We start from the raw sequence: 23,023 nt of genomic DNA on the forward strand, positions 1-23,023 counted from the left end.
GAGGAATACTGCTAATTATGTTTTTGTCACATTTAATCAGCAGTTGTTTATGGTAATGTGAATTTTTCCAGAAAAAAAAAATTGGCATGCATCTTAAAACCCACAGCAGCGTTGCATGGAGGAACTGGACACAAAGGAGGAAAAAACTTTAGCAATTATTTCCAACCAAGCATTTGAAATTACTTTTGAATTGGTTACTGAAGACTTTTCATTCTAGTATTTCTTGCTCCTGCAGTTGGTTTTCATGGTTCACTCTGGTGCTTGGCCCTGCAACCAGGTAGGATCTGCTTTACAGCCTGTGGGACAGGTGTTGCAGTGAAGTGTGCTTTAAAGTTCAGTAGCAAAACAAATTGTTCAGATACACCCTGTGCCACTTCACTAAAAAATTTAGATTATTGAAGCACCATTTACTTCATCTCTGTACACAGCACCTGCTGTGCATTTGAATCCATGCAGGGCCTCAGGTCCTCAAAGCACCACAGGAAGATGCTTAGCAATGCAGTGGTACCTCCTGCACTGCAACTGTTCAGGGGGTAGTGTCATTAGATCTCAAAGTACAAGTAGTAGGGCTGTCATCCTCTCTACATCAAGTTGTCAGAGTAACGGGTAAGGTAGCAGAGGGATCTGCTTTCTTCATCTGGCTCCTGACTAGCTTTAGTCTTGTCTGCTCAGTACACTTCACTGAGGAGGAAAAAGCCAACTGTTCTTAGCTTTCAGCAAAGGGGAAACTCCAGTTGGCATCCCCATGGGCAGGAAAACTGAGGAATGTGATAATCACTGAGTGGTTTTTGTTGTTGTTGCTCAATACTCTCTTACTCAGTCTTTTGGCTGTGCTTGGTGCCAGAGTAAATTCCTTTCTCAGTTAATGCAGAGGCACAGCTTATCTAGGGCATGTTGGGAAAATACAAACTGGCCTTGAAAAAAGAGCTGCTATGCTGTGAATTCTTCAGGGAGTGTCTGATAAGAACAGTATGGTATTTTTCGGTGATGAAGATAGTAAACCAGTAGCCCCAAAATCTGTAAAAATGCTTGAGGGTTGATCAGCTGTTGCATACATGTTGGATCTCTTTCATCACAAGAAAAAAATCACAGGGGAATGTAAAAAGGAAATAAATAGTGAATACAGTCTTGCAATAATCCTCGCAAAAGACTGGTTGCTGTAAATGACTTAGCAAATAATAGCAGTTCTGTAGGTCTTCCTGTGTCTGCCTTTTCCCTTCAGGAGTGCAGCTGCATTTTTTGTTAGGAGTGTGAATTGTTCAGGTACAGAAAATGCCTTTACAAGCTATGGTTTAATGTCCTAACACCACACTGTTAACTGTTCTACAGTGAAGGTGTAGGGTTGGGGGGATGCTTGCTTGGATATAGCCTGGGCTACACCACTTTGAAGTCCAAAGTAGGAAAACAATCAGTGTGGAGATAGACATGTCAGGGAGTTGTCTGTTAGAGTAGGTGGATGGGAAGGGATGCAATTCCAGAGGGAAGTCAGGGGTATTTTCCTGGATTTTTTTTTTTTTTCCCACAGATAACACTGTTTATATAAAGTTTAGCACTAATACACTTCTCCATTTTACCAACTTGTCATACACACACCCTTTAGATGAGGCCAGGAATTTTTTAAACCACTTTTTGTAAATTTGGATTGCTGCAGCAACTTGGGATTCCTTTACTGGTTTTTGTCCAAACTCCACTTAACTGTTCATTTGGTTTCAGTTTGGGGTTTAAATGCGTCTTATCTCTATAAACTCAAATTATGTTTAGAGAAATGAAGTGGTAAGAACAGCATAGAGCAGCTGAAAAGCAATGATAGATCATTGAATTTTGGGATAGTGACTATCACATCTTTGTTAGGACAGCTCAGTTTGCCAGTCACAGCAGGCTAATTGCCAGGGATTGCTGTACCACCCCACAGCTCATGGGGCTATTTATAAATAATTTTCTTAATATTTATTTTGGCTTTGAGTAAGGAAGGGACTTTTAACTGGTACTCTCAAGATCTGCTCTCTAATCTTAAAGGCCAGGAAGTGCTGCATTAAGTGTGGGGGGTTTTTTGTGTTTTTTGTGTTTGTTTTTTTTTTTTTGTAAGTGGACAAGTCACATGATTTTGTCCTGCTGAAACTTTTGTAGTGTGTCTTGTCCAGTGCCCTAGTGGCAGTTCTAGGGTGGTTACCATGCAAGCACACGTGGACTCAGAAGGCTTTGCTGGTAGGTGCCTGTGCATCCTTCTTGGCTGCATGTAAGCAGGAAACTGGCAGCTCTCCAGGTGCTACAAGGGACTTGAAATCTGTTACTGAGAGGAGGGGTTGGCAGCTTGTGTTTCACAGTAATGAACAGGCCATGCCTGGTGGAGCTCTGCCAGCTGTTGTTCAAAGGGGAGGCTTATCCCTAGGCTGTGCTGGGGGAGGAAGGAGTGAAGCTTTGTACCTAGAAGCTTTGTCCCTAGGGAGATGCTGGATTATTACACTTGGTTATTCCTGCATGGCAGTTTCTGGAAAAGTTCTCTCTTCAAAATGAAAGCCAAGTCAAGAGCTAGTTCAGCACACTGGAGTCAAGCCCTTTGCCCAGGCACACCAGGGCAGGACATGGCTTCTTTGGGTTATGAACAGAGAACTGGTTGATTCCCAGTTTTCCAAGGGCATCCTTCCCACTGTAGTACTGTCTCCTCCTCCTGGTCCCTGGAGTCTGGCGTGTTCTCAATCAAGTATCTGTCAAAAAAATGAAAAAAAGCTTTCCAAATTATGTAAAAACCCATTTAGGCCCATGTGGGTTTTTTTGTGTTGATGGTTGGGCTTTGTGATCTGAGAGGTCCCTTCCAACCATGGTGATTCTGTGATTTTTAGTAGCACTCACACTTTCCTTTTTAGGGTCTAAGGTTCAGCTGATAGTAGCAGCTGAGTAGAACAGCAGAAAATCATACAAATGTGAAAGAGGAGAGTAAGAGTTCCTCCAGTATCAGTGCTGTGTCCTAGGAATGAGATGCTTGTTCATCTTCACTGCAGTACCTATCCAGATATGACAACCCAAAGAACATTCTGCACACATTTAAATACCCTTTAAATAGCTCACCTGGTTAAGACAGAATGCTCTCCTCAACATTATTATCTTATTCTTCTTAAAAACAAAAGTCACAAGTTGGGCTTGGTTTTTTTTTTTGTGGCATCTCCATAGCTACACTTTCAGCAGATTAATGAAATTGAGAAAAATAAGTGAACTCAGGTTATCATTACAGGGCTTTGAATTTCTTGCTCAGAACTGAACTGCCAACTAAGTTACTTCTAGAAAGGTTTTTAAAATCATAGTTAACTGTTTAATACCAACATGAATATTTTGGAAGTCAAACAACAAAGTGTAACAACTGCAAAAGGAACAAATATGTTCAAAAGACTTTCATGTGAACTCAGTGATCCCAAACATCTCAGCACATTCAGCATCATCAGTTCAGCTGTAGTCTCAGTGAAACAGAGAACACAATGGTGAATTTCTATTCACAGTAAGTTCATATAAGGATGAAATTAATAAACAGAACCAGTCATCAGCCAGAGTGGTTTTGCACAGCAAAACAGTACATTGCAGTATCATTCTTACATCAACATTTCCTTGCTTTTGGCTCTATTTAGATGGTGCTTAAATAAAATAATTGCAACAAAGACATGTGTCCTAGTTGTGCTGCATTTGAGTACAACTTCTAGATTATCAGTTAATTAAATAGATTTTAATTTCAGATTTACACTGGCAATGATTATTCTGATACAGATGAGGAAGGACAGGTGTTAGCTAGCTGGAGTCCATTCCTTGGTCTTCTGCTTCTGGCTCAGGAGGATACAATTCATCCAAAATCAGCTCTGCAACAACAACAAAAAAATCATGTTTCAGAGAGTAATTTTTTTACTTGATATAGTGTAATTATCACTGGTGTCTGTTTGCATTTTAAAACATACTGACCATAGAAGATTACAGCAAATATCCTTTAACACAGTTCAGTGCAAACAGGTCTTTAGATGTGCATTTTGTCACACAAACTTCTCCTTTTTTCATTAATGCCTTTTTAGCCATTAAAGGAGAGAACTATCTTGGACAGTCAATTAAGTTTAGCTATTAGTGGAAAACCAGAAGATGCTTAGCTGTTTTACAGCTGGGCCTGACTATCAAGTTTGAAACTTCATTTTTGCTAACTAATTTCAAAAAGCCACTAGGACAAAAGCATAGTATTTGGTGTTTTAAAGGAACAACTGCTAAGTACAGGTTTGCAGGAACACACGTGCAGCTTTGCAGCATGCATGTAAATAATGCCATGAGTGAATGAAGAAATGACATCAAGGAGGAAGGAGAGGCAGTTTCACAAGACCTAGAAAACTGGCACCAGGAGTGTGCAAAGCAAGGGGGGAGCCCTGATGGACAGAGGCTAGAGAAGCTTTTGGTGTAATGGAGGAAGGCTGGGGGTAGAGAGGGAAGAGGAAGAAGAGAGAGAGAGAGATGTTAAGGATTGCAGGGAAAGGAAAAACCCCAAGCAACTGAAGAGAGAAGGTTTAATGATAATTGGAGACTTAATTATTATTTATTTTTTTTAGTAAGGCAACATATAGTGCAGGTTGTTCTACTCAATAGCTGGAATATGGGATTTTGTTTGATCAGATAGTAGGGGCATGTTTCTGTGGTGACAAGAACAAGATAAAACTACTAAATAAGAATAGCAGAGTAGTGATTCAGTGTAATGAAGTCTGAGGAGCAAAAAACAATGGACTGCATTCAGAGGTCTGAGCAAACCCTCTGTGGTGTTTGGTACCTGGTACTTGTTAAATGACGAAAGGGTCAGAAGTGGAATTTATATTGCTACAGCATTGAAAAAAGCCAACATTCTAATTTGGCAGGTTTTACCTTCACATGCACTCAATTTTTGAGTCTTCTTGAGGATGGCTCTTATGCCTGGCATGGCTTGGTCATACTGATGGAGAACTTCCAAAGAGTGTTCATGAAACAGTTTATCTTTCTGAGACAGGCTGTGCAAGAGTAAAACAGCATCCTGTAAAAACTGAGTAATTTGTTCCTTATATGCACACAAGCTGTTCTCAGATCTTCTAATCTTCATCCACTGTCTATGTAACATTATAATTAGTGCCTTAACCACCTGCAAGAGGGAAAAAAGTGCTTCAGTATAGAAAGTAAAATTACAGTAGTGGAAAAGTTATTACTGATTCATCTCAAATTTCAGAGTATTTTCTATCAGACAGAAACCAGCTTCCTTTAAAGTACAGTACACTTCTGTTTCCTCATAGCTAAAAAAAAAAAAGGCAAAAAGCTGTTCCACCATCATTAGGGGTACCTGTAAGTTCTCAGTAGATGAGACTCAGCCAGGCAGTGACGTACCTCGAGGTGACACTGGCAGTCTGTGCCAGGTAACAAACCCCCTGGGCTGGGACCCCGCACACACCTTGTCAGGAGCCTCACTGTCTATTACAAAAACACAGGTTGCATTAGAATGACTGCTGGGGGTTCTGCAGTACTATCAGTTAAGCTGCAAATAGAGATGATAGAAATATTTCATTGCTAGTTTCAAACCCTGATTTTTCTTACCAGTTGATCTTTTATTTTTACCCCCAAGAACTGTTTAGGTTTTTTTCCTGTAAAGCTTTGCAGACACAGAATTCACCTTGCACAGAAACCTTTTCAACTTTCTGATGAGAAAAGCTAATGAGGTGCAGTGGCCCTTAATTCACTGCATACAAATAATATATTTACACTTAAGTAGGTAGGGAAATAATTGAAATGGTTCAAAAATCTCTCAGATGAGAGCAGAAGTGGAGCAAATGGTAGAACTTCTAACCCATTGCCACTGTCAGTACAAGAAATACAAATGAATTAAAAATGTGCATGACTACTACACAGCAAGCCAGCATTTCCACTGAATACAATATAATCCTGAGTCACTACAAACTGCCTTTTATATGTAGTAACTCATAAGATACAGTAATTAATACATTCAAAACGAATCACAGATCTTGCTTCCTTTTACTCCTCTATTGATCTAAAAGCAAAACCAAGTTTAAGTGTTCAACATTTACAGCCATCCTAGGATCTTTCTTGCTTTTTCATTGACCTAACTATGACTATTATGACTCGTGTTCCTTTAAGAATAGTTACTGTTTCAGATTCAAGCAGCTTCTCTTAGAATTCAATGTAATTCCTTACTGGAAGCCAATACTTTCAGTTTTCTGTTTCAACTGGAGAAAGGACTTGTTTTCTGACCAATAGTGCATTGCCCTGCTCCTCCCACTCCCCCAAGTGGAAATAGCAGGAAAAAGCCTGTGAACAAACAGCTCCGGTTACCTCTTGTTCCAGCTGAAGCCAAAGCCTTTCAGATGCTGATTTATCCGGTCTTGATGTAATATATGTGTACAGTGCAAGGAGAAGGCAGGTGTCTAGAATGGAGAGAACTTCGTTCTTTTACCAACCAGTCACTTGTTTCTGACAAAACTTAATTTTATCCCACAGAGGACATTTCAGAAAATGTGTAGTTTTCTCCTAGGACTCATGATACAGCTTCTTGCTTTACTTCAGACATCTTAAGCAGGGCTGAAGAAACTACTATCCATAAACTTCATACATACATTTGTGGTAATACTGTCCTACTTAATTCATAAAGAACCGGACAAAGACTATTTCTCATGCAGAGTACTGGGAATCCCTAAACTCAACAGTGTCATCAGCACAGATTAATTAGACTTCCAACTCCTCAAAATCCCTTTTTTCCTCATCAATCTTTTTATATAATAAACATTAAACTGGAAAGTAGTTTTAAAAATCCACATGGGTGTCAAAAGCAGTGTATATAGACAAATACAAGATAAAATACTCCTCAAACAGTAACTGGAAGGCTGCACTAGAACCCACATTTTCAGGTCACCCAGCAGACTTTTTTTGGGATATTAACACCTTGGAGCAAGGCCTTTTGCATTACTTTTAGTCATGCTAACTAGCATTCAACTGACAGCAGATCTCTGTTAGGCAGTCTTTTTACCTGAATGAGAACAAAGTTGAGCAACCAGAGTGTGGTGTTGAGCAAGAATAGACAACAGCCTCACGGTCAGAAGGACAGCAGGCAAAGGGGTCTCTGGACACAGACAGCAGAGCAGTACTGGGCTGTTCAGTAAGTGCTGAAAACTTCACAAGAAAAACGAGTTAGAAATGCAGACAAGTTGAAAATACACTTTTCCTTGTACACAGCAGCATCATTCCTGCCTTTTTAGCCACTCAGAACATACCTGATCTCAACTTAGGTGTCACAAATACAAAGTATACTGAAAAACATTTCCATTTTCCAGTTGCTGACACATTTGGCAATCAGTTTGCAAATCTTGCTAGGACTGTGTGTATTAGACCATTAGCAGATGAAAAGTCTCACTTTAGAGAGTAGCAATTTACCTACCAGAGTGAGATCCTGTGGTTTCATTTCTTAGGCATCTCCCAGTAATCACAGAAAACCCCAAATGCATGTTACAGATATTCTGATCAACTGCACTTTCAAGTGACAGGTACACAATGAGGCAACAGCATCTGCTTCGTATAAACACCACAAGTAAGTCTTGTTATTGATTTGGGTTGATTATCACATTCATTACCAGCAAAGGCAGTAAAAAGATCCTCAACTGCTTCTCAAAGGTGATCAGAAATGTGATATCCTCCCACACGTGTCAAAACTTCTGCTGTGATCTGCACAAATCAGTTGATACAGAGAACGAAACTACTAAACAGAATCTGAAATAATTTTAAAGCTATTACTGACTTACTTTATTAGCAAGTCCATTGTTGAATTTTCAGCTAATTTCACCAAAATTTTTAGGCTTTGGTTCATTATACTGTCAGTCTGTGAGCCTCTTGCAGCAGAAAAAGCTAAAACCTGATGCAGCTTTTTAAACAAAGAATGTTGAGCTTGATTGTTACTGGGAGCATCCAGCGGAGCTACAGGCAGCCCTCCCTGTGTCCTGGAATCTTCTTTACTGCCACACTGATTATTACACAACACGTTTTTGTCCATCTTGGAAACCTGTTCATCTCCAGCAGCAAAACTTTTTTCCACCTCAGTAGATAGCAATGTGTGGACAACATCCCAGCTGTAAAACACCAAATAGTAAAGAACACCCAGTGATAGAACTGTAGTTTCTTCAAGAGACAACCTGAAGTCCTCCTTACTTGACACCGTATTTGTGTTGGTTCTGGAAGAAACAGCTGAGTGGTTTCCACAAGAAGCATTTACTGACTTGTCTGCCAACTGTACCCCTTGGCAGTAGGCACCAATGTGGTGTTCCACCAAGGGCAAGAGGTACACAGCACCTCGGATCTTGCAGCATGTGAGGTGCAAGAACTCTCTCTGGCTTTCTGTTGGCCTTCCTTCAGACAGTCCTTCATCCATAGCAATCAAGTTCAAGCCTGTTATTGCAAGCTTTTGAACTTCTTGCAGGGATACAAGAGGAGCAGTTTCTTCTTGAGTTGTCCTGCCGCTGGGTAGCTGTGTGGACTTCCTATCCAAATAAAAGAAAGGAAATACTTGAAATATAGTTGAAATGTGAGTTATCCATATTCTGAATCAAATAATTAAAAAGCCGGAGCAATAAGAGATGTCTGTTCCTAAAATAAAATGTGAATTGGGGACAAAAAAAAAATCCTACTCCTTGAAACCTGCAGGAAGAGCCATTTCAAAGCATTCCTAGGTCTTGTGAAAATAATAGAGCTTACAGTTGAGTAACTTCAGAGGCTCATTATAAAACATTGTCTGAAACTACATTTCAAACACTGGATTCCTGGTTACCTGCCTTTGATAACCTGACATATATTCTTATCTTTCCCTGATGTTCTCTGGTAGCTTCTGGGAAGCAGGAGTCTCTGCACATTGTCCATCTGCAATATGCAGGTCCTTTAAAGGATTACAACAACAAGTTACTTTCTTGACCAGAGATGAGAGAGAGACTTCAGGTGCTAACTCACCAAACTGCAGCTTCAAAGCCAAACACACCATCTCTGAGACAGGAGCCTTGCCAGGAACCCAGAGAACACAAGAATTATCAGTAACATCAGAGAAAAGCAAAGGTATTTCAGGAGCTGCAGTCTAATTATTTAAAGTGAAAACCAAGTATAATTTATATCCAGTATTCATATTTCAGATGCTTTACAGGTCCTATATCTTGGAAAATTGCATATAAACTGTACATTACAAATTGAACATAGTTTATACTTTGAGGATGTGCAGCCTGTTAATTTCATCCCATTTTCAACATTTCCTTCCCACTTCACTCATGGTCATGTTTATGTGCTTCCCTCATTGCAATGCAAGTTTTAGGTCCTTAAGTGGTTATCAACAGCAGCTGCTAACAGTCACTTGCACGTTTTACAAAACACGTTTATGTGCCTTCCCCTGATATATAATTAACCTAGTTTATCTCTTAGTCTTTATTCCACTGTTTAGTATCTATGATCATCAGAGATTAATATTCAAAGATGCAGAATGATGTTCCACATTTTGCATTAATGGCCTAAGCCAAACAGCACTGGGCACAAGGAATGAGCTATCCAAGCATTTCTTAGTGTGGGCAGTGCCACTATACTGAGAGCAAGTCAGATACAATTTAACAAAAAACTCACCTGTCCACATAGTTGGGCTGGGATCCAGCTCCAGGCAGAGGCTCAGAGGGACTGCTAAGAAGATGGCAGAGTCCTAGTGATGACCCAGGGACAAGTGGCTGCTTCATCAGGGCATTTAGTAGGATAGAACCTGAAAGGAGATGCAGTTTTCTGCATAATCAACTGCAACATCAGCAAGTTAGCTAACAAATGAGTTAGCTTATTTCAAAAGATTAGCCTTCTTTGTAGTGCTCTCAACATCACAATATTTTATTCATTACAAATATTTTTTCTCTACAAGAGAGAATTCTTGTAGAGAATCATTCTTTAAAAGGAAATAATTTTCAGAAAATATTAATCTAAGGTATGGCTTAAATATTAACTAAATTATATTTAGAGATATTTTCATTACAATCTGACATAGCAAAGTATGTCAAGCCAAAGGATTGTATTATCCCAAGTATCCTGATGATTTGTCCTCCACATTCAGGTCCAGACATGAAAATTATGTGATGCAGTTCTGTTCTGAATTGGAAATAAAGCAGTACCCTGAAGACTTCCTGGTGCTGACTGTTGCAAATGTTGCTTTATTGTCTTTACCTTTATTTTTTTACATGTATGTTTTTCTTGGTTTTTATATCAGTTTACCAGAAAAAGCATAATAATACTGAAAGAGCCAGCCTTGTACTAAGATGCTTCTTGATCCCTATCCTTCCATAAACCAAAACCCAGGCAACCTTTTTTTTCTTAAATAGAAAACCATGATCAGAACGTTGTTGGGATACAAAGTAATAATAGGAAATGTTTCACTGCAAACCCACAGTATTCAAGGCAAGAAGTGAGCAGCTGAACACCACTCTGCTGGGCACTGTACCTAGCAGCTCCTCAGCACACTCACTATTTCTGTATTAACAGAACTCAGTTACCTTGTGGGTTTCGTTTATGTACAGAGTTGGAGGAACCGTTCTTGCTCGTTGCTTCATGCTTCACAGATAAGACTTCAGGATGGGTCATCTTACTGTCTAAAACAAACAGTAATTATGAGTCTAATGAAAATAACATTGCTTATAGATCTGTACTGATCCTTTACACACATGCAGTTAGTCATGGCTGGTTTATAGCAAGTAAACAGACAGGAAACTAGTAAAAAACATCTGTCTTGTATTACTCTGCCATGTCAAACAGTAGTTAAGAGTTGTGATGCAAGCAGAATTGCTCCCAAAACCAAATGAGGTAAGTGAATAAAATTTCACCTTCCTGGCAGGTGTTCAGTGCTATTGTACTCAACTTTTCTTTAAAAAAAAACCCCAATATCTTAAGTAAAATCCCCACTACTAGCAGAGATTCACACGGCTATGCTAGTTAAAAATGAACATAATGTTTTAACAAATAAAAATAAAATGGAGCATTTCATACTTTTTCAATCAGCTATATATATCACAATTAACAGGCAAACTGAAGCCAGAAGCCTTGCAGGGCTCAGAAGACAAATAATCAAGTGTGTTTTTCAAACAAATACGCATATTGCCTTTTGTTACCATAACAAAAAGTCAGGAGACTGAAAAAAATAGCAATACTAATGTTTTAAGGCTACTTTATTTTTCTTTTTGATGGAGTTCATGCTGCCCACACAGTTTCAGATTGAACACTGTAACTGACAGTAACATCTCAGATTTTTCTTTTCTCTTCCTGCAAGAACTAGTTGATGACATCCAAACTTCTTCTATTACTTATGGAAACATGGCAGTTGGCTGCTATAAAAAACTCCACCATTTTTGTTTCATGCTACAGCAATCTTCAAATACATTTGTGTATTAATTTCCTAAGCCTTACTCAATGAAATTCATTGAAACAATTTTGTGAAAATTGCTGCCCTACACATAAAAGTGATTCAATGTTTCAGTTGTGTTTTTCACTACAGCTGAATATGTACCATTTAAAACAAAATAAAAAAGGACAGCTTTAAAGCCAAACCCCCAAGAATACAAAAATGCTGACTAGCAGACCAATTCAAGAAATAAGCAAATAACTTCCTGTTCTTCTTCCTTCAATGAGAAAGGCAGTTAACAATTTGCTTATTTTAGTTCATCACAAATTAAAGTTTTTCATTACAGCCAACACTTTGTCATTGACATCTTGGCATCTGCTAGACAGGCACTGCTACCAAGGTGTGAATTAAAATGATCTTGATGTCAATTTCAATCACAACTGTTGAGAGTCAACTGGTATGAAATGGAAAGAAGTTTAAGCAAAACCAAAATAAAACAAATACTTGTTTTTTTCTCTACAGTAAACTTAGTGAAACTGTTCAGTCACATAATACAAAGATCCTTGTCTAGGGCAGAATGTTGGAAGTTATACATGGGTTTACCTTCTTTGATTGAAGTAGTTGGGGCAATTGAATTTCCTGAGGAACATGATGGTCTAGTGGACATTTCAGCATTGAAAGATTCCTTGGTAGGAAAGGATCTTTTTCCAGGCTGTGGAGAACATCCTTCTGATTTAACTTGTATTGCTATATTCTTTCTGGGACTAAAATAAAAATTGAACACTTAGATAAATCATTACTTCTTTTGTACTCATTTTATTAAACAATAAACAAGGTACTATTAACAGCTTTTGAGATACTGATGTTTTAAAGGTATTTCAGGATACACCCTTTGTATTTCTATCACAGAGACAAGGCAGACTCTTTTTGATCAAATTTCATAGAGGTCAACAGACTTTTTTTTGGTCCTATTTTTTCAAGAAAACAGAGCTAAGAATTACATGGAGAAAGAAAACATCTTTAATAGTTTAAGCACACATCCTGTAAAAAGCAACACAAATTGGTCACCCAAAAATCCTACCTTGACGTTAAAACCATCTGAGGAATGTGCTTGTTTCTTTCACAGCTCTGAAGTCGTGTTCTCAGTTCGTTCATCTCTGCATCTTTGAACTGCAGCTCCGACTGCAGCGACAGCAGCTGGAAGAGGAACGAAGACACAGTCTCTCTGCTGCCGAATGGTTCAGCAGTGTCACAACTGCAGAGCAACTGGTATTACTCTAAGATGTCAAGATCACCATCTACTTACTGTGAACTCTGCACAAGATCTCCATTTTTATGTATGCTAGTCCCATTAACACTATCCTAGAACCAAGTGCCAGAAGTTCAGGCAAGAAGGACATGACTTGTTTAGACAGACCAAGCGCCATGCACAGCATGACTACAGTGCGGCCGTTAACAGCAGAGGACACAGGACAAAAGCAGCCACTGTCCTCTTCAGGGCTTTCAGAAAGGTGACTGCAACAGGAACAGCAATCTGATCTGAAGCATAAAGCACTTTTCTGTCGCTTTCTTCCCTTTTTTAATACATTCCAATTTTTAGCGTTCTTGGAACTGCCTAAACACAGCAACAGGTACATGAAAATCTCTGCCACTTGAATTTTAGCCTCTTATTTTGGCAGAAGAAAACCATCAGCCAATTCTTACAAGTGCTTTCTCCTAGGTAAGAGAAAATAAAAGCCCACATAGGTTGGAAATTTCATGCAAATGTTCTTTCTTTGACTAGGTGGACCATTACGTCATTAAGTCCTAAGTTCAGCTTCTCCGTGTGATCTGCAGGGAATCAACATAGTTACAAACCTTTTTGGAGAACTCCTTTTCTTTTTCACTGAAGGTTTGAGATTTTTGCTGCTCCAACAGCACGTATGATCTTTTTTGCTCCTCCATAGCACACTCCATCTGCTGCATTGAGTCACGCAGAATTTTAATTTCTCCATTTTTAATAAGAATTTCATCCTGCATTTCTTTCAGCTGCAAACAGATGAATCCATTCAAGGATGTACATAACCAAAGCTACATGGTTGAAAATTAGGTATATTTATACTTCACAGGGAGAAAAATACTTCTCTAACCCAGCTGAGAAATTCTGCAATGTTGTTTCTAATCTTATTCTGATTAAATCAGGCTCAGCTACCGTGCTCTCTGGCAGGACAATAAACAACAGCAAAGGTCTATCTTCATACACCATCCTGGTGTCTCTCAGAGACCATTCTTCTCTTTCCCCTTCTCTGTGATTATCAAAAGTACTCCAAGTCACACACATCAATAATTTATTCATTATTTGGATGATAACAATAATTTATTTGCAATATTGTATGTACCATGGCAGCCAACAGGCACGCTGTCCTAAGACAGTATCTTCAAGATAGGAAGAGCCTCTGACACTCCCTGAGCCATCACCACTGAGAGACAAGACTTTGGAGAGACAATAAATGAGTTATTCAGAAAAGCAGGGAGAAAAAAGCAGAGAGGCACTTCTATGCCACTGTGTAAAACGACAATTTCCCCCCATGTTGAACACAGTGTACAGGCAGGAGCTTCCCCAGTAAAGAGGAATATAAGGGAGTTGGGCAAGAGCCAGAGAACAGCAGAAAGGGCAATGAGAGAGAGAGATAAGTAGAGCTTTTTCCACCAGGGAGAAAGCACAGCTGTGAGGAAACAAAGGTCTATATCGAGGTGTGAGTGCTGTGCACAAGTTATTCCTTGTTTCCTGCCTCTCACACAGCCAAGACTCAGCCACTGGCAACCACTAGGTGCAAAGTTCAAAATAAAATCAATGACATTCCTGACACAAGGTGGCATTAAGCTGCTGACCTCTTTCACTCTAAAAATGATCTAAAACCAACTACAAAGGCGTTTTAAAAATTCACTAAATACTATTAAATACACAAATACTATTTCTGAATCAGGAAGCATCTACATGAAATTTTTACCAGGGGCTAAATGACTGCTCTGGTCAAATATCATCATCAACTTGCTCAGGTCTTCTGTACCCCCTAAGCTGTGTGCCAAAGGGATGGACTCAGCTGGGGAAATTATGCCTTCTCACCTACTTCTTCCCCACAGCATCTTCCCATAGGGATCATCAGAAGGTAAAGTCACAGAACACAACTTGAAAGTCACTTTACTGTCTTAAATCATTAAGTTGCACTAACCAACTCTTGCTGTCTAGCTGACAGGCCAGAGGAGAAGGGATTTGCCAGGAAAATTTGACAAATGAGTATTTCCTAACCTGAAATGACCAAAAAATAAATTATTGTTTTCAATGTTAACGTTACTAAAGCTGTTTCTAGCACAACACTTCTAATAGATCCGTGGATTTCAAAGATTACTCAGCAACTTTATTAGCAGGAGATACCTGGAAGCAAACTTATCCCACCTCTCAGACAGCCCGATCGAAAAATGTAACAGTTAGAGGGGAAGACATCACGAACCTTCCGTTTAATTTCCTCATGCTGTGTTTGCAGCACTTCAAACTGGAAGGCATCTCTCATCAGGGCATCTTCTGTGCTGGCCCCTGCGCAGACAAACACCAAGGTCTGCTCTGAAGCAGCACGAGGTACGAGGTGGCTCCACACGCCCAGGGGGTGGCTGGAACGCGGGGGGGCCCGCCCCGCGGCCCCGTCACACCGCAAGCCCCGCTGCGCCCGGGCCGCGCTCCCAGCCCCGCCACACCGACCTGTCCGGGGCCGCCCCGCGTCCTCCCGCCGCTCGGCGCTGCTCGGGCCCCGCGCCCGGCCCGGGGGCCCCGCGGGCTCCCGTGACAGCGCCTGCGAGGCCAGGATGTCGATCTCCTCCAGCTCGTCCGCCGTGAAGTCGTCCCCGTCCCCGAAGGGGTCCCCCGGCCCCTCGCCGGGCCCGGCCGCCCCCGCGCTCTTGGGGCGCTTCAGGGGCGGGAAGCCGTTCGCCGCGGCCGGGGCACCGCACAGCGCCGGGCCGCCCCTCTTCCGCGGGCCCGGCGGGGGCTGCGCCGCCATGGCGGGGGCGCCGGGGCCTCCCCGCACCGGGCCGGGCCGGGCCGGGCCTCCCCGCACGGGCCGATCCCGCACCGGCCCCGCGGCCCCGCCCCCCCACGCGCTCTCCCGCGCGCGCCGCTCCACAGTCCCCTCACACCAGCGGGCACCTACGGCAGCCCCCGAGGGCCAAACCCAGCGCCCGCGCGCAGCCGCTGGCTGTAAGCGCCCCCGCCATTGGCCGCGGCGGCGCGCGCGCTGCCAGCGCCGCGCTGATTGGCCGGGCGGCGCGCGGGCGGGTCCCCTCAGCGGCGCGCGCGGCCCGGCGGTGCCGGTGCCCGGAGCCGCCCCGGGCGGGGCCTCCCGGCAGGGGGCGGGGCCTCCCGGCAGGGGGCGGGGCCTCCCGGCAGGGGGCGGGGCCTCCCGGCAGGGGGCGGGGCCTCCCGGCAGGGGGCGGGGCCTCCCGGCAGGGGGCGGAGCCTCCCGCCGGCACCGCCCTGCGCTGCCCGGGGCTCCCGGGCGGGGCTCGTCCCCTGGCGCGGGAAGCCCTGCGGGCGGGCGGACGGACGGACGGACGGACGGGGGTCCTGGCCGGTGTGACTTGTTGAGGCTTCCTTCGAGCGGACGTCCCGTGGTGGCGGCAGAGGAACACGAGGTTTTGCTTGGAGACACGAGACTGTAAGAAAAGGACATTATTTTCGCTCGGCCAGCTCGTGAAGACCAGAAAGCACTTGGGTTTTTCTGTTGCAGGCTCAAAGGCTGTTACAGCCTCAAAATATGTCCTTTTATTTTTTTTTTTTTATTCCTCATCTAGTGCGTGAGCCTGTAGCCATCACAACACTCCAGCTTGTGATACTTGCCCCCAGTTTTGCTGCACAGGTAGCAATCAGCAGTCTTCCTCTTGCTTAGCTACATCGTTGGCAGCCGTGCTGTTCACTGGTTACACGTTTAGCTGCTGTAGGAAAGAAAATGGGTTCTTACATAGGTGATTCTCATGATGAGGTTCTTGCGGATGAAGCCAGACTAGTAAGACATAATAGTGTCAGGGAAGTGCAATATTTGCAAAAATTCAGTACTAAAAACCTGATAATTTACTGCCATTAACTTTTAATAGTATCTTCACCTAGTCTTAGAAGCTGTGGAAGGTGGATAAAAAATACACTTTCCAGGGCAAGCTCTGTATGATGTAGGTGGGCGTGAGGTCAAGTGTGAGCTAAACCATTTTAAAAATAGGGTTAGCAACAATCTTTTGTGCTACAAATCAGTTTATAAATCCCTTTGTGGTCTGTAAGTGAAAAACACTGCTGATGGTATGATGTAGTTCCAGTTCAATCAGAGAATTCTGATTTCCTGTGTTCATTTCTCTGTTTCCCTCTATCTGCAGCAGCTGAAGTTATCAGTAGACTGTCATTTGCTTTATCTCTGCACTGCTCTGGCACAAGCGGTAGCTCAGCCAGAAGCAGCACACCTGTGGTCGGCCAGGAGGGGCAGAAGAAGGCCCTGAGGGTGAGTGGTCTCAGCTGCTCTGCCCGGGCAGGTGACCCCGCTGAGCAGGCAGCACAGCTGCATCTGGTCAGCGTGGCTGCACAAAGGGGCAGCCTCCGGGGGAGCCCACGTGGGTATCGCTTCGGTTCTGAGCTGCTGGCTTTGTTGTATCTCTGAGAAGTTGTGTTTAATTAAGTAGTGTGTCAAACTGGGTAAGTTACAGAGAGATCCAATGCCTAACTCATGGAAAGGTGCTGTTCTTTGTGTTTGAAAATACTCTTGTTTTCCTTGCAGTGGGATGGTGACGTGATGCTTGTCTTTGTGGTCTAGTGATAGAGGAGAGGTGGTTATTGGTTTTAAGAATGGTTTTGTTAGATTATGTTCAGAGAGGTGCTTCTACTAGATGGGGTAAACACAAAATTGCTTGCTTTGTTTAAAACTTTCTCTTGCAGCTTCTAGTGCTGTTTCACTTAGCTGTGTTTGTAGACACGTGCATTGAGATATTGAGAACTTAGATGAAGTAATCTTAAAGGAATTCTGTTTGGACTTTACTTGGTGTTAAGGCTGCTATTTTATTTTTTAAGGGCAGGTAAATGGATAGACTTGTAGTTTTATTAATATTATTACTTTTTATTATTATTACTACATTTACTTTTAAATAGCAATGTACTCCATAAGTGATAAAGCTTCAGTTTTACTTTCTGAGAAAAGCTGAGGAAAAATGGAATTCAAGAATCATACTTGCATGCACTTTAACAGGAGAAACCAAGATACTGACTCTGTTTTCCTCTATTCCAGGTGTTCCTGCTACAGAGACATGGCTTGCTGATCAACAGAACAAAAAACGTAAGTCTGAGTTGCTGAGCTAAAAAATTCTTTGTGGAAGAATGTGGTATGTATGGTAGCTGTTGCAGGAGTTACACAGCTGCCACCTGGTCCATATTAGGAATTATGCAGATCCCACCTCAACAGGGCTCGGCCCTCAGTTCCTGCTTGAAAAAAGAGGAGTTGCCAATCTGAGTAAATAAGTGGCTTATTTAGCCAACATGCAGAGCAGCTGGGCTGGGGGCCTTGGGAGAGGGATCCCTACTGCAGGTTGCACACCCCACTTATACCCCCGTGGACAGGTTTCCTGGCATGTACTGCCCAGTCCCTGAGTCCAAAGACTTAATCCTGGTCGGTGGCCTCTTGATTTCTTGCTGGTTTTCTTGGTCACTGGGCTGGCCTTCTGAAGTTGCCTCATTCCCTTGGAATTGTTTCCTCGGTCCTTCTTCGTTCTGCTCCATCTGCTGGTTTCAGCTGGTGTTGTATTTGCAGCATTAGTTTTATCAAAAGGTTACTCTTGGTGAGCTCTTCTGGCCAGGGGCTTCAACTACCTCAGCTTCCAGCGCTAAGCAAGGCTGCTAAACCTAACAGTTCTCAGCACCAGTGCTAACTGGTCTGTGTGGTGAGGCTTCTCAACTTCCAGCAAATGAAAAAAAACCAACAAACCCCCCAGCCTAGAAGCTTCTGGGTTTCTTTCTCTGTGTATGAGTAATTAAGATTTGTTTCTAATGAAAAGTGACATATTTCAGTGGCTACTGCTGAATTGTGCTGGTGCAGTGCTTCCAGATTGTTTCATTACCATCTCCAGTGCTGTCTTACTGGAACCCCCCCTGTACTCTCTCAAATAGCTTATCTATGTAATGGTTACTTTAGTAATTGGCAAATAACTAGTTTCTTGCTGAGCCCTCCCCAGTTTGTTTTAAATAGCACTGCCTGTGGCACCATTTTCTGGCAAAAGGTGAAAGTCCTGTCATTGCACACCTCTTGATTTCTCTGTAGGTTGCTTGTCTTGAGCCCTGACTGTGGAGCTCACCGAGGGGAACACAGGAAATCAAAATGGGACTTTAGTGTTACGTGGCAACTGTGGCATTTTTTTCATCTTGTAGCCAGACCTTCTTACCCTCTGATTTCAGTTGAATGGTTTACTTAGGACTATGGGTCCAGGTGCCAGATCTCAATCTAGGAAGCATTAATCTGTGCTAGCAGAGTTGTAACTCTGACTTTTAACTCTTGTAGTATTTTTAACTACCTTTCATTTGCTTGCTTAGCTTTTCTACTCTGATCTTTACTGGAGTTTCTGATGAGCAAGTTAAAACTAGATTGCTTAATATCTGTCCTGGCTTTAGCAGAATTGACTTAAAGTAAAATCAGACTGTCTAGAATTGGGAATTTGTGTGTGTATTAATATGGGCACATGCAGCTTAGAGGGGTAAGCTCTTTTGCATAATTAAGCATGAATTTTAATAACTTATGCCTGGATTTGTGCAGTTCTTAGTGCTGTAACAGTGATGCTGTGTTTGTTCTGAATAAGACTTTAATAACTTCAATGCTCATGTTGTTTCATTATCCACCATTTTAATGAATCTTCCTGCGTTTGTGATGGTGCTGTCAGGGTGTCAGTGGCTTTGCAGTCACACAGGGGTGATGTGGGGCAAGCCTGCATTTCGGGAAGGGAAGGAAGGGGTGGGAGGAATTGGGGAAGCGTTTGAGATAAGTACCTGGCAGAACATGCAGAATAAACCCAGAGCCTGTGGTAAAATTTGGTTGTGTGGGAAGAACGGTCCGGACCCAACAGCACATGGTGCAGGCTTGGTTTGTGGGGTTTATCGCCTGAACTAGCCAGCGGCGGATTGGCCGCTCCGACGCGGGGTGACAGTCCATGCGTTCCCGGGCGGCTTCACGGGCCGGGCCCGGAGCTGGGAGGGGATTTCCTGCTCCGGTTCTCGCATCACACGCGGCCCGGCCGGCGCCCGCGGGCTGCCCGCCTCTCCTGGCGTCACGGCTGCGGTGCCGCGGCGGGCGGTTCACCCGGGGGCGCTGAGAGCCGCGGAGGTCGCGGGCGGAATCGGCGCCGAAGCCGCCGGTGCGGGGCGGGGAGCGGGGGAGGCCGCGGGGCGGGGAGCGGGCGGGGCCCATCGCACCCGAGGCGCGGCGGCCCCGCCCCCCCGGCCGCAGCATCACCGGGCCCCCCGCTCCCGCGTCCCGAGCGTGCGGGGCCGGGCGGGGCGCCGCTCTGTGACGCCATCGCTGCGCGCCGCCGCCATTGGCTGCCGGGGCGGGCGCGGCGGCGCTGGCAGCGGGCCGGGCCGGGCCGGGCCGGGCGGGCGGGAGGAGCGGCGGGCGGGGCGGCATGGAGATCGAGATCTCGGCGGCGGCGGCCTTCATCACCCGCCTCCTGCGGGCCGCCGGCGGGATCGACGAGGAGCAGCTGCGGTGCTTCCGGGAGTGCCTGCAGGCGGCGCTGCGCGGTGAGCGGGGGCGGCCCGGCCGGGCCCGGCCGCTGCGGCGCGGGGGGCTCGGGCGGAGCGGCGGGGCCGCGGGGCCGCCCGTCAAGCCGCTCTCTGTTCCCTCCCGCAGAGCACTACAAGCACCACTGGTTCCCCCTGGTGCCCTCCAAGGGCTCCGGCTACCGGTGCATTAGGATCAACCATCAGATGGACCCCTTGATAGGCAAGGCAGCGGGCATGATTGGACTGAGCCACGAGAGACTCTTCCAGCTCCTACCCAGCGAACTGACTCTTTGGGTCGACCCTTTCGAAGTGTCCTACCGCATAGGTGAAGATGGGTCCATCTGTGTCCTCTACGAAGGCCCCCAGCCTGACGGGAGGGCCAGCCGGGCGCTGGAGGGCCGGGGCAGCTGCAGGGGGGACTGGAGGACAGGCAGGTCCAGCCCTTCCAAGAGGTCCATGATGACACAGTTTCTAGTTAAAAATTGCTGTTTCTTGTAGAGTGATGTGTGTATCCCGAAGTTATAGTAAACTTAAACGTAACAGATTTTTTTGGTTTTTAGTTGTTTGTTTGGGGTTTTTTCCACCCGATAGTCATGAAGGTTGTAGCAGTACTGCCGAGTTCTTTGTGGCCAAGGGCTAATGTATAAAGCAGGTCTTTACACTGCATGTTCCCTTCTGTGTCCTGTAAATGCACTGTACAGCCAGTTGATTGTTTTACACATTTATATTTTGGCTATTTGTAATAAAAAAGCAATATTGTAGCATTCTTTATGATGGATTTTAGTCAAGATTAACACTTGCTAAAACATTCCTCAGCTTGTAGAGCAATAACACGAAAGGGGGTGGGAAACAAATCTGCACATAAATCTCCAGTGATTTGTCTGCACAGACTTCTCTCAGGGTTGTTCAAGTTTGGCTGTGAGGCACAAATCACAAAAATAACTCTTATTTTTTCCCTTTTCAAAGCATGCATTTATTTGAGGGCCAGATTCCATCATGCCCCAACGTTTTGACAAAAATAATTGGGGAATTAGTTTGTCTTGTTATTTCCAGTCATTGGAGTAGAAGAATAAAGACTTGCTCAAACTGCTCTTGAGTCACTTTGTTATTTTTTTCCCCTCAGGCTTTTTGCATTGCTATAAAAGCTTCCTCTAGCTATTTCTGACTGTCACAGGTAGCTTCACAGTTAGAAAGGCATGGCTCTGAATGTTCATCTTTATTTCAGATCACCACAAAATGCTTAGCTTCAGTAAAGCTTGCTGGCCATGTGTCTGAGTGGAGCTGAATAGTCTGCAAAGAGCTGTGTGGCTTTTTAAAAATGTGTGCTGTATCCAGCTGAACTGAAGCAAAGTTCTCTTCTAACGTGCTCTGTTGCAGAACAATGTTTGAGTTTATTGGGAAATTAAGTTTGTGTTTAAAACTGCAACTTAAAACAGCCTTGAAAGCTATAGTGAAGTGTTGATTGTCAATACTGTTGCTACCTTGGCTTTTCTGGAAGGTAAAAACCTGCCATTTCAGCATTCAGCTGCATTGAGTGCCTGCTTGTTTTCTCAGTGTCTCTAATACCAGTTGGATAGAACTTCAGTGAAAGTATCAGATACAGTGGATTTGATGTAATAACAAAACTTTGTGGTGTTGGTTTACATGGAGACTCTTGGTATTGGTTTTCCAGTAAAGGATTCAATTTACAGATACTGTGATTCCTCTCCTAAGAAGCAGAGGTCTGCAGTCTAGCCACAGGAGACTGCCTAGTGTCCAGCAGTGCTGGTTTTTTGATAGCCTGGTGCTGGAGCAGAGTTGAATGCCTGATGAAAGGAAGCTTTGTCTGGTGTTAGTATGTCAGCAAAAAAAAGAAAATCTTGCACTGTGTCAGTAACCTGGTAAAACGCAGTGAAAAACAGGGCAAATCTGGGCAAACTGGAAAGGGCAGAACTCCAGCTCACGTAAAGAGGTTTTTGTACTTTGTGTTGGAAAAAGCTGTGGCTTCTTGCTGTTTGCTGCCTTATGTCAGAGGCAGGCTGGTCTGGTGGTGTTTGTTCTGATTAAAATGCACGGTGCAGTTTTCTTAGCAATTAGTAGTTGTGAAACTGATTGTGTGTTTCGAGTGTCTCTCTCCATAAATAAGTTTCTGGGTTACTTTAACAAATGGGTGTGAAACGTCTTGTGGCAAATTGCCTTTTTATTATACAAGATTGAAAATCAGTTCTCACGACATTGTTTTATTCTATTGGGAAGACAGTAACACTTTGTTTATATTTTTCTCTGATAGAATTACCTGCAGTGAACATTTATTTCTTAGGGTGTCTCAGAGACATGTTTGACACATTTGTCAGTAACTGAACATAACTTTAAATCTGCGGAAGGCGAGATCCCCTCAATTAAACTTCATTTGAAAGATACTGACCTTGCTGCACATCATAGCAGCTTATCTGAAAAGATATAGTATGAAGTTTTTAGCTTAACAGTGAATTTTACATGGCAATAAGCACTTGCATTGGAATGGAAGATGGTTTGGGACACAGGGTGTGATTTCTAGACACCAGGTGCAGTTTGACATGAAGCAGGTTTTTCAGGTGTTCTTTTCTTGCCTGGTGCCTGTCTGTAAGAGTAGACAAGAGGCAGGGTTAACCAGCCATGGTGAATTCTGTTGCTTCTTATTTATTACTCCCACCATATTCAGTGGGATATTTCATATGTTGTATAGTAAGAGTGTCTTGGGGATCCTACACTCTCTGCATGTTTTAACTTTATCACGGAACAGGATGTTTTTGTTAGTGTAATTTGAATTCAATTTCATGTATTTAAGCTACAGGCATAGCAGTAGAAGCTATTCTGCAGAGAAGCAGGTGGAGGAGGCTGGGGAGCTTGAAGAC

At 43.6% G+C, this 23,023-nt stretch overlaps 2 protein-coding genes and 1 long non-coding RNA gene across 8 annotated transcripts; 2 read left to right on the forward strand and 1 right to left on the reverse strand.

The window, feature by feature from the left end:
• Window positions 1-3,284: 3,284 nt before the first annotated feature.
• On the reverse strand, window positions 3,285-15,446 carry ATRIP (ATR interacting protein). Of its 5 annotated transcripts, none has more exons than XM_051627686.1 (13): window positions 15,117-15,446; window positions 14,872-14,954; window positions 13,238-13,408; window positions 12,462-12,577; window positions 11,984-12,144; window positions 10,539-10,634; window positions 9,634-9,763; window positions 7,785-8,516; window positions 7,016-7,158; window positions 6,325-6,416; window positions 5,365-5,448; window positions 4,876-5,125; window positions 3,285-3,842 (listed from the first exon to the last, which is right to left on the reverse strand). In XM_051627686.1, exons 1-13 carry the CDS (start codon window positions 15,412-15,414, stop codon window positions 3,775-3,777), a joined length of 2,424 nt encoding a protein of 807 aa, XP_051483646.1. In that variant the 5' UTR covers window positions 15,415-15,446; the 3' UTR covers window positions 3,285-3,774. The 5 variants fall into 5 exon arrangements, with proteins under 5 accessions (XP_051483646.1, XP_051483648.1, XP_051483647.1 ...); XM_051627688.1 differs by having other exon boundaries at window positions 4,876-4,997; window positions 5,321-5,448; XM_051627687.1 differs by lacking the exon at window positions 5,365-5,448.
• A 533-nt stretch (window positions 15,447-15,979) lies between these two features.
• On the forward strand, window positions 15,980-18,967 carry LOC127388282 (uncharacterized). Of its 2 annotated transcripts, none has more exons than XR_007890348.1 (4): window positions 15,980-16,068; window positions 16,775-16,896; window positions 17,674-17,721; window positions 18,700-18,967. It is a non-coding gene; the product is annotated as an uncharacterized LOC127388282 (long non-coding RNA). The 2 variants fall into 2 exon arrangements; XR_007890349.1 differs by lacking the exon at window positions 15,980-16,068 and adding an exon at window positions 16,226-16,269.
• Window positions 18,968-20,030: 1,063 nt separating this feature from the next.
• Window positions 20,031-21,240, forward strand: LOC127388219 (protein BTG2-like). The gene is made up of 2 exons (XM_051627495.1): window positions 20,031-20,168; window positions 20,278-21,240. The coding sequence occupies exons 1-2, from the start codon at window positions 20,051-20,053 to the stop codon at window positions 20,646-20,648; spliced, it is 489 nt and encodes a 162-aa protein (XP_051483455.1). The 5' UTR covers window positions 20,031-20,050; the 3' UTR covers window positions 20,649-21,240.
• The last annotated feature ends 1,783 nt before the right edge of the window (window positions 21,241-23,023 follow it).

The sequence above is a fragment of the Apus apus genome, chromosome 9 (genome assembly GCF_020740795.1).
Source record: "Apus apus isolate bApuApu2 chromosome 9, bApuApu2.pri.cur, whole genome shotgun sequence".
Classification (NCBI taxonomy): domain Eukaryota; kingdom Metazoa; phylum Chordata; class Aves; order Apodiformes; family Apodidae; genus Apus; species Apus apus.

Excerpts from the sequence above, each read along its gene's own strand:
- LOC127388219 (XM_051627495.1), top strand. The coding sequence starts at position 20,051 with ATGGAGATCGAGATCTCGGCGGCGGCGGCCTTCATCACCCGCCTCCTG. Across the intron at positions 20,169-20,277 it reads CCTGCAGGCGGCGCTGCGCG|AGCACTACAAGCACCACTGG; the intron begins GTGAGCGGGGGC and ends TCCCTCCCGCAG.
- ATRIP (XM_051627686.1), bottom strand. The coding sequence starts at position 15,414 with ATGGCGGCGCAGCCCCCGCCGGGCCCGCGGAAGAGGGGCGGCCCGGCG. Across the intron at positions 7,159-7,784 it reads ACAATGGACTTGCTAATAAA|TTTTCAGCACTTACTGAACA; the intron begins GTAAGTCAGTAA and ends TTTCTTGTGAAG. Across the intron at positions 5,126-5,364 it reads ACTGCCAGTGTCACCTCGAG|GTGGTTAAGGCACTAATTAT; the intron begins GTACGTCACTGC and ends TCCCTCTTGCAG.